Source organism: Lithobates pipiens, unplaced genomic scaffold (assembly GCF_037356315.1).
Source record: "Lithobates pipiens isolate NorthernLeopardFrog02 unplaced genomic scaffold, aLitPip1_a1.2 Scaffold_19, whole genome shotgun sequence".
NCBI lineage: Eukaryota > Metazoa > Chordata > Amphibia > Anura > Ranidae > Lithobates > Lithobates pipiens.
Window position 1 is genome coordinate 227730626 of NW_027507764.1, and position 11256 is coordinate 227741881.

Here is an 11256-nt window from a genome sequence, read left to right on the forward strand (position 1 = left end):
ATTGGCTCTCCAGTAAATGGAAAGGACGAATGAGATCATTATTAAGAAAATCTAAGCAGTTATAGAAAGGATTATTTCTTGTAGAAAACCAATGTACAATGATCATGTTTTATAAAGGTAGTGTACCTCCCAGATGTGCCCTGAGTGCAGCATCTGATCTGACTACAGAATTCCATGCCGTGCCCTCCTTGTGGATGAAATGTCTGTAGTCACCCTCCTTGGATCTCAGTCTGGGGACACAGGGCTGGTGTGTCGGATTGCTGATCGCTCCTCTAGGTGGCGCTGTTTTGCACCTATTGCGCTCCCAGGGATCGCTATTGCCGGGCTTCACATCGCTCTGATCGGCCAGACATGGGATGCTTTTCCCGGTCCCGGGTCTCAGATCGGCATCCGCTCCAGCACTCACAAAGCCCGAGCATGGATCGAGCAAAGGCACGTCATCCCGGAGAGGGTGCAGGCAGTATCCGGACATATCAGGAGACGTGGAGTGCGGATTCCATGTCATAGTTGCGAGCGGGGTGGTCCCATTGCTGGCTGGCTGTCGGAATGTCTTAGTAACGATGTGATCATAGACTACCATGATGGCTGATGATGGCAGATTGCTTCTTTATCCTTTACTGGGTAATAATGATTGCCCCCCCTCTGTGTCCTGTGTCTTCTTATAAATTAATAATCTTCATTAAATGCAGCGCGACTGCCTAGATCTCTTCCTTGTCCTCCTTTCTAGTGTGACAAGTGGTTGCTAGGAGACGAACAACGCTGACAAGCCCCGCCCTCCCACTCAGTCCTGGATCAGAAACAGCCCCCTCCTTCCTCTAGATGTGCCTTCACCCCATGAGGGGCGCAAACGAACAGAAAAATACTGACCCCCCCCCCCATCAATTGCAGCCTCACTGTGTCCATCAAAATGCAGCCATTGTGCCTATCATATTCAGCCACTTGTGCCCATCATATTCAGCCACTTTTGCCCATCATATTTAGCCACTGTACCCATCATATTCAGCCACTTGTGCCCATCATACGCAGCCACTTGTGCCCATCATACGCAGCCACTTGTGCCCGTCATACGCAGCCACTTGTGCCCATCATACGCAGCCACTTGTGCCCGTCAAACGCAGCCACTTGTGCCTGTCATACGCAACCACTTGTGCCTGTCATACGCAGCCACTTGTGCCCGCCAAATGCAGCCACTTGTGCCCATCATATTCAGCCACTCTGTCCATCATATTCAGCCATTTGTACCCATCATATTCAGCCATTTGTGCCCATCATATTCAACCATTTGTGCCCATCATATTCAGCCATTTGTGCCCATTAAACGCAGCCACTTGTGCCCGTCATACGTAGCCACTTGTGCCCATCATACGCAGCCACTTGTGACCATCATACGCATCTACTAGGGATGAGCTTGGTGTGTACGTATGCGTTAGACTCAAACGTATGTTGGACTCAAACATCAGCTGTTCGCACGTTCGCCGAATATCGAACATTATGGACCGTTTGCGCCGAATTCGTGTGGCACTCATAGCCCACAATGCACTGCACCATCGCAGTGCATTTCTGGCTCATGATTAGCCAAGCATGCACTGTGACCCCACATGCTTGGACAATCACAGCGCCGGCAGCGAAGAGAGCAATAATTGGCCACAGGCAAGATGCCTGTGTCCAATTATAGCTCAGGGGGGTTTAGTACACACCCCACACTATATAAGGCCGCCAGCGCGGTGGCCTTGTGTAGTGTGTTCCAGCGTGCAGGGAAAGAGCTAGTGTGTTCTTTTCTCAGGCATCTGCAGGAGTTAGTGGGTGTTGTGTGCCTCCAGCACAGTATACACCTGTATCTACCCTTTATTGCTGGTGTTCTCTCATACAGGCATTTGCAGGAGTTAGTGGGTGTTGTGTGCCTACAGCACAACACAGTATACACCTGTATCTACCCTTTATTGCTGGTGTTCTCTCATACAGGCATCTGCAGGAGTTAGTGGGTGTTGTGTGCCTCCAGCACAGCACAGTATACACCTGTATCTACCCTTTATTGCCAGTGTTCTTTCATACAGGCATTTGCAGTAGTTAGTGGGTGTTGTGTGCCTCCAGCACAGTATACACCTGTATCTACCCTTTATTGCTGGTGTTCTCTCATACAGGCATCTGCAGGAGTTAGTGAGTGTTGTGTGCCTACAGCACAGCACAGTATACACCTGTATCTACCCTTTATTGCTGGTGTTCTCTCATACAGGCATCTGCAGGAGTTAGTGGGTGTTGTGTGCCTACAGTACAGTATATACCGGTGTCTACCCTTTATTGCTGGTGTTCTCTCATACAGGAATCTGCAGGAGTTAGTGGGTGTTGTGTGCCTACAGTACAGTATACACCCGTATCTACCCTTTATTTCTGGTGTTCTCTCATACAGGCATCTGCAGGAGTTAGTGGTTGTTGTGTACCTACAGGACAACACAGTATACACCTGTATCTACCCTTTATTGCTGGTGTTCTCTCATACAGGCATCTGCAGGAGTTAGTGGGTGTTGTGTGCCTCCAGCACAGTATACACCTGTATCTACCCTTTATTGCTGGTGTTCTCTCATACAGGCATCTGCAGGAGTTAGTGGGTGTTGTGTGCCTCCAGCACAGTATACACCTGTATCTACCCTTTATTGCTGGTGTTCTCTCATACAGGCATCTGCAGGAGTTAGTGGGTGTTGTGTGCCTACAGCACAGTATACACCTGCATCTACCCTTTATTACTGGTGTTCTCTCATACAGGCATCTGCAGGAGTTAGTGGGTATTGTGTGCCTACAGCAAAGCACAGTATACACCTTTATCTACCTTTTATAGCTGGTGTTCTCTCATACAGGCATCTGCTAGTGGGTGTTGTGTGCCTCCAGCACAATATACACTACCCAATTGCTGGTTTTCACATCTCCCTGCAGGCAATTACTATGTCTGGAAGGCCAACAAGGAGAGGCAGACAGTCACGAGCCAATAAAAGAGGACAAGCAGGCTCTGTGTCTAGAGACAACAGTACTGGTCATGGGCGCGGTGCATCATCATCAGCACGTGGCCACAGGACACGCTTATCCTTATTTTTGGCAGCTGGACATGTTGAGCCGCATCATGCCGGATACTTAGTAGAGTGGATGACCAAGCCCTCTTCATCCTCCTCATCCTCTCTCACCCAGGCTCAGGGTACTAGCAAAGCAGCTGCCAACGCATCCTATTCCCTTGTCTCAATGTCATCATCAGTCACTCCTTCCCTAGACCCACCATGTCCTCCTGAGGAGTCCCCCGAACTGTTTGAGCACAATGTTGGGTACATGCTCCACGAGAATGCCCAGCGTTTTGAAGGCTCTGATGATGCTACCCAGCTAGAGGAAGGCAGTAGCGTGAGCGCAGAGAGAGGGGTTGTTTAAGAAGGAAAGCAATCTGATAGTCATGGTCCACCAGCTGCAGCATACTGCCAGGTTTGCTCCAGTGATGAAGAGGGAGGGGATGATGAGGTCACTGACTCCACGTGGGTGCCTGATGGGAGAGAGAAGGAGGAGAAAGCACATCTCCAACGAGGCAGGATGCCCTCTGGGGGCCAGCTTAGGGGCAGCACACAGACTGAATCACACTGCAGATCTCCGCTTGTGCAGGGCACTGCCTCTGCGCATTATTCTAAAAGTTCTTTGGTGTGGGCCTTTTTTGAGACGAGTGCATCAGATCGCACCACTGCTATTTGCAACATATGACTCAAGCATATCTCGCGTGGCCAAAACATCAGCCGTTTGGGCACCACATGCTTGACCAGACATATGTTGACCTGCCATGCAGCTCGTTGGCAAGCGTACCTTGTAGCAGGCAAATTTCCCTGCCCCAGCTGCTGGACCGTCATAAGAAATTCACTCCCAGCCATCCACATGCCCAGCAGTTGAATGCTAGCTTGGCTAAATTGCTAACACTTCAACTGCTGCCTTTTCAGTTGGTAGACTGTGCGGTTCCTCAGTGGCAGGTCCCCAAACGCCACTTTTTCTCACGGAAGGCGATTCCGGCTCTCTACCGGCATGTGGAAGGCAATGTCCTTGCCTCACTGGACAGGGCGGTCAGCGGTAAGGTACATATTACCGCTGACTCATGGTCCAGCAGGCATGGACAGGGACGTTACCTATCTTTCACGGCCCATTGGGTCCCTCTTCTGGCAGCTGGGAAGGATGCAGGACAAGGTGCAGTAGTGTTGGAGGTTGTTCCGCAACCATGCCTCCAAAATTCTACTACTGGTGATTCTGACACACCTCTCTCCTCCACCCCCTCCTCTTCTTTCTCCGTGGCCTCTTCCTGTGCATTTTCCTTGGAACCAGCAGTGCACCGTAGGCGTTCAAGGGGCTATACAAGTATGCAGGCAAAAAGATGCCATGCGGTGCTTGCGCTGGTGTGCTTGGGGGACAGGAGCCACACTGGGGCTGAGATTCTGTCAGCTCTGCAGGGGCAGGCTGAGAGGTGGTTGACGCCATGCCAGCTTAAGCCAGGAATGGTGGTTTGTGACAATGGCACCAACTTCCTCTCCGCCCTCTGACAGGGACAACTGACCCATGTGCCCTGTGTGCACAAGTAATTCCAGTGCTCGGCTGGCTGACCTCCAAAAGGAATTTAACCTGCCCAAGAACTGCCTAATCTGTGACATGCCCACCAGGTGAAACTCAATGTTGGCCATGCTTCAGCGGCTGCACACGCAGCAGAGGGCCATCAATGAGTACCTGTGTGACTATGGCACCAGGGCAGGGTCAGGGGAGCTTAGTTTGTTTCCCCAGGCACAGCAGTTTGGGACTTTAAATGAGGCACGGGTTAGCGCCTCCATCCCGGTATTTAGCACAATAAGGAGGGAAAAAGTGGGACTTTAAAATGAAGCGGCTGAAGTGTGAGGGTCAGAAAAAGGTAATTTAATTGAATTCATAATATATGATACAAAGTAAATTCATATATATACATACATACATGTGCCATTGTTGGGCACAAAAGTGTTATATGAAGACATCAAGGTGTATGTAAAGACACATAAAGTCAAAAAACATATATGAACAATAAATAGTATGTGGAGCAACAGCATAGCCTAAAAATGCCTCAGGGCGACATATCCGGTACCTATGTTTGTAATCACATAATGTAAACATAAATGTACTGAATTAATATTAAAAATTAAAAGTAACGTCGGGCCGTAGTAATTATCACTGTAGCATCAAATGTAGCTCTACGCGTTTCGTGGATGTATTCTCCACTCATCAGGAGCAGATGCGACAGATACCTGTAAAATATATAGATATGGTAAACCACACTCTGTATAGAGGGGAATAGGTACAGTACATAGAGTGCTTTCAAAAGAGATTAACTAAGCATATCTACCATCCCCGGCAGCGAACACAGCAAACAGCAACTGGTCCGTGGTGCGTCGGAGGCGCAGATCGCCCCCCCCGGGAGCTGAGGCGGCATATTTGGGCGACGGATATAGTGAACAGGTGCCTGGGTATGAAGATAAGTTCCATGTGCTAACAGTGCTGGTATATGGAGAATAGGCGTATCTAAAACAAAGTATGTACATGGACGTTAAGTGAGCATGTAAAAGAAATGTAATGAAATAAAAGAGATTGTAAGTGTGTGAGTTGAAAAAATAAATATGCAAAGAATTCCGTGATAATGAGAAATAGTGTATGGGAATAAGAGTGTATAAAAATAAAATGTATGAAGAGTGTTAGAACAATGCGAGTGAAAACTAGAAGATGAAGTGTAGACATATATGTTGGTTGTGATGTGCCTGCAGAGGTATGAAAAGGATGAACAGTGTGGTAAGAGTGTGGGGTGTGAAATGAGCCAAAGCAGAGGGAGTGCTAGGTGAGTGCGGTGAAAGGGTAAAGATGTAAAACAAGTGAGTGTGTGGGTGATAAAATATGAAGTGATATAACAAAGGTGGGCAAACAAAAAAAAACAACAACCAAAGTGAATCCAGGACCAAATTACACCTACCCGATAGCTGTAAACCCAGCATCACCCAGTAAGAAATCAACTGGTGTGCAGGAACCACAGGAGGAGACCGGCTGTGTCAACAGCCATCCTCAACTGGGAAAGCCCAAATACAAGCCGCCAGCGCCACGTGTGTGAACCGAGGGGGGGGGGAGGGGCGCCAACACTAGAGCAGGTGGAGCCGCCCAGCAATTGGCGCCGCCCAAACACCCCCGTCAGGGTCACGTAGGTGGTACCTGCGGCGTCGGCGCGATGACGCGAAAAAAAAAAAAAATGCACACGTAACGCGCATGGCGCGCAAACCGTGGCGCCGATGCACGGAGGGACAACCACCCGAACCTCCCGGACATAAAAATTATATGTACAGGGAGGAGGGGGAGGAGCCCACAATGTGCATCGCAGCTCCCATAGGTGAGGAAAAGGGGCCGCCAACGCCACCAACGCTACCAGCAGCCAAATGCAGATCACCACCAGAGACATAGACATGCATAATTTAAAAGGACATGAGCATTCATGTATAACCATAGGAATTGTACCGGAGATGTCATATAAAATACTTAATAGACTTGTTGTCAACATACACCAATAGACCAAGTCCGTTCTTGGCTGTACCCGATGTACATATCCCTGTAGGGCATATGGACATCTAAAGAATGACCCTAACACATGGATAGCAGGGGAGCACTACTAATCCAAATCTCCAGCCGCTCCCATCCCTGTAATAGTAGGCACAGCAGTTTGGGACTTTAAATGAGGCACGGGTTAGCGCCTCCATCCCGGTATTTAGCACAATAAGGAGGGAAAAAGTGGGACTTTAAAATGAAGCGGCTGAAGTGTGAGGGTCAGAAAAAGGTAATTTAATTGAATTCATAATATATGATACAAAGTAAATTCATATATATACATACATACATGTGCCATTGTTGGGCACAACAATGTTTCCCCATGCCAGTGGGCCATGATAAGGGATGCATGCACTGTCCTGTCACCATTTGAGGAGGCCACAGGGATGGTGAGCCGTGACAGTGCATTCATCAGTGACACTGTCCCTCTTATCCACCTGTTGAAGCACACACTGCATGGAATAATGGACAGGGCACTTGAGGCGGGAAGAGGAGGACTTCCTTACCTCTCAAGGCCCCCTTTATCCAGACAGTGTTCCTGCTGGCCCACTGATCACACAGGAAGAGGACAAGGAGGGGGACTGTGTCAGCATGGAGGTGGAGCCTGGCACTCACCATCAGCAGCAATCTTTTAGGGATCATTTACAGTGCCGAGAAAGCCGCGGACTTGTACGTGGCTGGGAGGAGGTGGCTGCAGATCATGTCACTCTTAATGACCCAGAGGACTCCGGACCGAATGCCAAACAGATTCTACTTAACAACACACCTACAGTCCCTGTCTTGTTTGCACCGCCTATATACTGCTGTTCAGAGTATATAGGGCCTGGGGGTCCCACACCTTTCCTTTTTTTAATTTGGGTGTGGGGTTCCCCTTAGTATTCATACAAGACCCAAAAAGCCTGGTAATGGACGGGGGGGGGTGTACCCATGCTGTTTGTCTCACTGATTGTCATCCATATTGCCGGGACCAGACATTACATTAAAGCGGGGTTCCACCCTAAAGTGGAACTTCCGCTGATCGGAACCCTCCCCCCCTTCGGTGTCACAATTGGCACCTTTCAGGGGGGTGCAGATACCTGTCAAAGACAGGTATTTACACCCACTTCCGGGCATAGACTCCCGTGGGAGTCTATGCCTCTTCCTGTCCTGCAGCACTGTATGCTGGGACACACACGGGTCCCAGAGACACCGCGGACAATTCCTATTGCGCTGCGTGACTCGCGCATGCGCAGTAGGGAACCGGGAAGTGAAGCCGATTCGCTTCACTTCCTGATTCCCTCACCTAGAATGGTGGCGGCAGCAGCCGAGAGCCAATCGATCGATCGGCCTCGGCTGCTGGCATCGCTGGACCCCGGGACAGGTGAGTGTCCATTTATTAAAAGTCAGCAGCTGTAGTATTTATAGCTGCTGGCTTTTAATATTTTTTTTCCCAGTACGTCCCGCTTTAAAGCCGCAAGCAGTTTTAACTTACTTTTATTCCTTTAAAAATGTCATTTTGTGCAAGGACTGTTCTAAGCACGGGAGACACGTGCCACTTTACAGGCATACTATAGACACCCCCCAGGTATGATATTTAATGGAATATTTCACTTTTTTTTTCACTTTAAACATCATTAAAATCACTGCTCCTGAAAAAACTTCAGTTTTTAAAACTTTTTTTGCATTGATACATGTCCCCTGGGGCAGGACTCGGGTCCCCAAACCCTTTTTAGGACAATAACTTCCATATTAGCCTTTAAAATTAGCACTTTTGATTTTGAACATTTGAGTCCCATAGACTTTAACTGGGTTCTAAAGTTTGTGCAAATTTTTGGTCTGTTTGCAGGTTCTGGTGCGAACCGAACGGATGTTTGGCTCATCCCTAGTGAATAACTCAACACCAAGTTCACTATATGAACCCCTTAAATATTTCTACATATTGATCATATCCCCCCTTATTCTCCCCTTCTCAAGAGAGAATAGACTCCAGATGAGGTCTTACTCAGGAGTCAATTTCTGGAAAACTCACCCAAGATTCCTGCCTCCACCTCAAAAATAAAAAAGTGTGTGTGTATGTGTATATATATATGTATATATGTATGTATGTGTATATGTGTATGTATGTATATGTGTGTGTGTGTGTGTACTCAGGCTTCCTGTTTTGATTGTGCAAAGTGGGGCCCAGGCCCCAGGCTGCTTACTCCTCAGTGCTCTTGTGGAAATTTTTATTAATATATGTTGTCAGATGTCCCCCAGTGTCAGCTTTGCTGCAATACGTTCATGCGAGCATATTCGCACATACAGATGTCAGTGGAGGACCGTTGGTTGTGGTAACCTTATACATGGCAGATCTGTTTGCCTTTTAGGGGATGTTTGCTTATGCCTCACCAAGAGACTGGTCACCTCATGGCAACAGCATCTACGCTTCTAGAAAACAGATCTGTGTACTTAGGAACCATAGAATAACCATATAAAATTATGGCTCACTCAGCCATGGTAGAGTATTGTTAGCCCCAATGATAGCTGGTGGGAATGTGCACACGGCTGTGATCAGAACTATGTTTGTAGTGTCCACAACGTAGTCTCGGCAGGAAGCTGCCCACATGGCCCTGCACATTTGTACACTTACACATTTGAATATATTCATGTGTCTGATTGATTCGTTTGAATGTATACAAGTATCTAATAAGCTGATTGTGAAGCCACCGCCCTCTTTTGTTATCCCTGGTTTATACTATAAATATAAAAGACTTGCCATTGTAAGTCAGGACTTCTTTTTTTTTTTCCCCCTCGTTCAAAATTTGTATTTTTTGATATATCAAAAAATAACAATTACAATATATCTGACACAATTTTCTGAATATTATTCTATTTTTATGACTGGTTGAGAAGGATTCATTTTGAGAGAGTCCTTTACTTTCAAGGTGTTATAATACATTTTCCATGTAATAATAAAATATTAGATTGTCATATGTAGATATATTATTTTCCAGTTGAAATTTTTAAAGTCTCAATAAGTTGGAGTTAACATGGACATATTTCATTTAATGTTTTGTATCTAGCTATAATATAAACCATAGCTGCCATTATATAAAATTACCTGTTGGTAACAAATATTATATGTAAAAGAATGAATTGAGAAAGAAAATAGTTCTCAAAAGAATAAGAGGAAAGAAAATAATAAGAAGAAATAAGAGTAGGGGGGGTAGGGAAGACATCAGGGTTGCAGAGGCAAACATTATTTATAGATTGTGATAAGAAAAATGCGTGAGAGGGTGTCAGTTTCCATGAGGCGAGTACTCGATTGTCAAAGTTATCTGGTATGCCATGTTTGGTCCATGGTTTCCATAAAGTGTCAAACTTCTTCAAAATATTTTTATCTAGAGCATCCATCTTAGCATGTATAAATGATTGATTCATTCTGAGCTTGGTTTCTGCAATGTTTAATATAGGTGTTTTCCATGCGTTAGCTATTGTCTGCTTTGCGGCTGTCAAGAATATAAGGAATAGTTTAAATTGTTTATGTGTGGGAATGTATGGTTTTAAATTTAGGAGAGCTGTCATTGGGTCTGGTATAATAGAGCAATCAAACATTTTTGAGGCCATTAGAAAGCGTTTTCCTAAAATGTATGTACATTTGGACAATTCCACCAGATGTGTATATATGTATCTTGTTCGAGACAGCCATGAAAACAGAGGCCTCAGTTGTCTTTTGCAAATTTAGCTATTCTAGCAGGAGCCAAGTACCACCATGTAAGTACCTTATATGATATTTCAACTGCCATTACGTTTGTTGAACAAGATTTAGTATTAGACCATATATCAGACCATACCGAAAGATACATTTTGCATTAAAGATCTTTTTCCCATTTAGCAACATATGTTAGTATATTTGTATATGATTTAGTGATCAGTTGAGAATATATTATTGAAACGCGACTCTTAGCATGTGAGTCCTTTAGACAAATTCGTTCAAATTGGGAGAGGGTGTTTATGGTATCATTAGTATTGAGGAGAGGAGCATAAAAACTTTTGATTTGAAGGTAACAGAATATTTCAGATTGGGGGAGCCCAAAGGATTCATGTAGTTCTGGGAAAGGACATATTGATGTTGCTGAAATGATGTCATATAGACAATAAATGCCAACCGTAGACCAGGCTTTAAAAGTTCTGGGAGATATCCAAGCTGGATAAAAGGCAGAATATTTATGAAAAGAGAGAAGCGGGTTATATGGAGATTGTAGATCGTGTGAGGTCTTACGTCTATCCCAGATAGATAGAGAGGGTTTAGTAATTGTTTTTTTTAATGTCTTATGATCTATAAGACATAACCTTAGGATATTATTTATAGGAAGAGGATCACAATCCATTGCTTCAATTATTACCCACAAAGGAATCTTTATAGTAGAATGATATTTCAATAGATGTGCTAATTGAGCAGCCCTGTAATAAATCGAAAAGTCTGCCAAAATCCCAAGCCGCCCATTTATTTAGGGAGGAACAAAGTCTTCATAGATAACCAAGGTCTGATTTTCTCCAAGTGAATTTTATTGCTTTTTGTTGTATAATTCTAAGAAAGTAGGCAGGGATATGAATTGGGAGGACTCTGAATAAATATAAAAATGTAGGGAGTATGGCCATTTTTATTATATTGACTTTTCCAAA

General features: G+C 45.5%; 1 protein-coding gene across 1 annotated transcript in view; it reads right to left on the reverse strand.

Annotated features, from left to right (window-relative positions):
- SPMIP7 (sperm microtubule inner protein 7) overlaps positions 1 to 741 on the reverse strand; it is a 147888-nt gene extending 147147 nt beyond the window's left edge. The window contains exon 1 of the mRNA XM_077491781.1: positions 127 to 741. Within this exon, the coding sequence (XP_077347907.1) occupies positions 127 to 580 (454 nt within the window). The 5' untranslated portion in view covers positions 581 to 741. The remainder of the gene's footprint in view (positions 1 to 126) is intronic.
- Between the last annotated feature and the right edge of the window lie 10515 nt (positions 742 to 11256).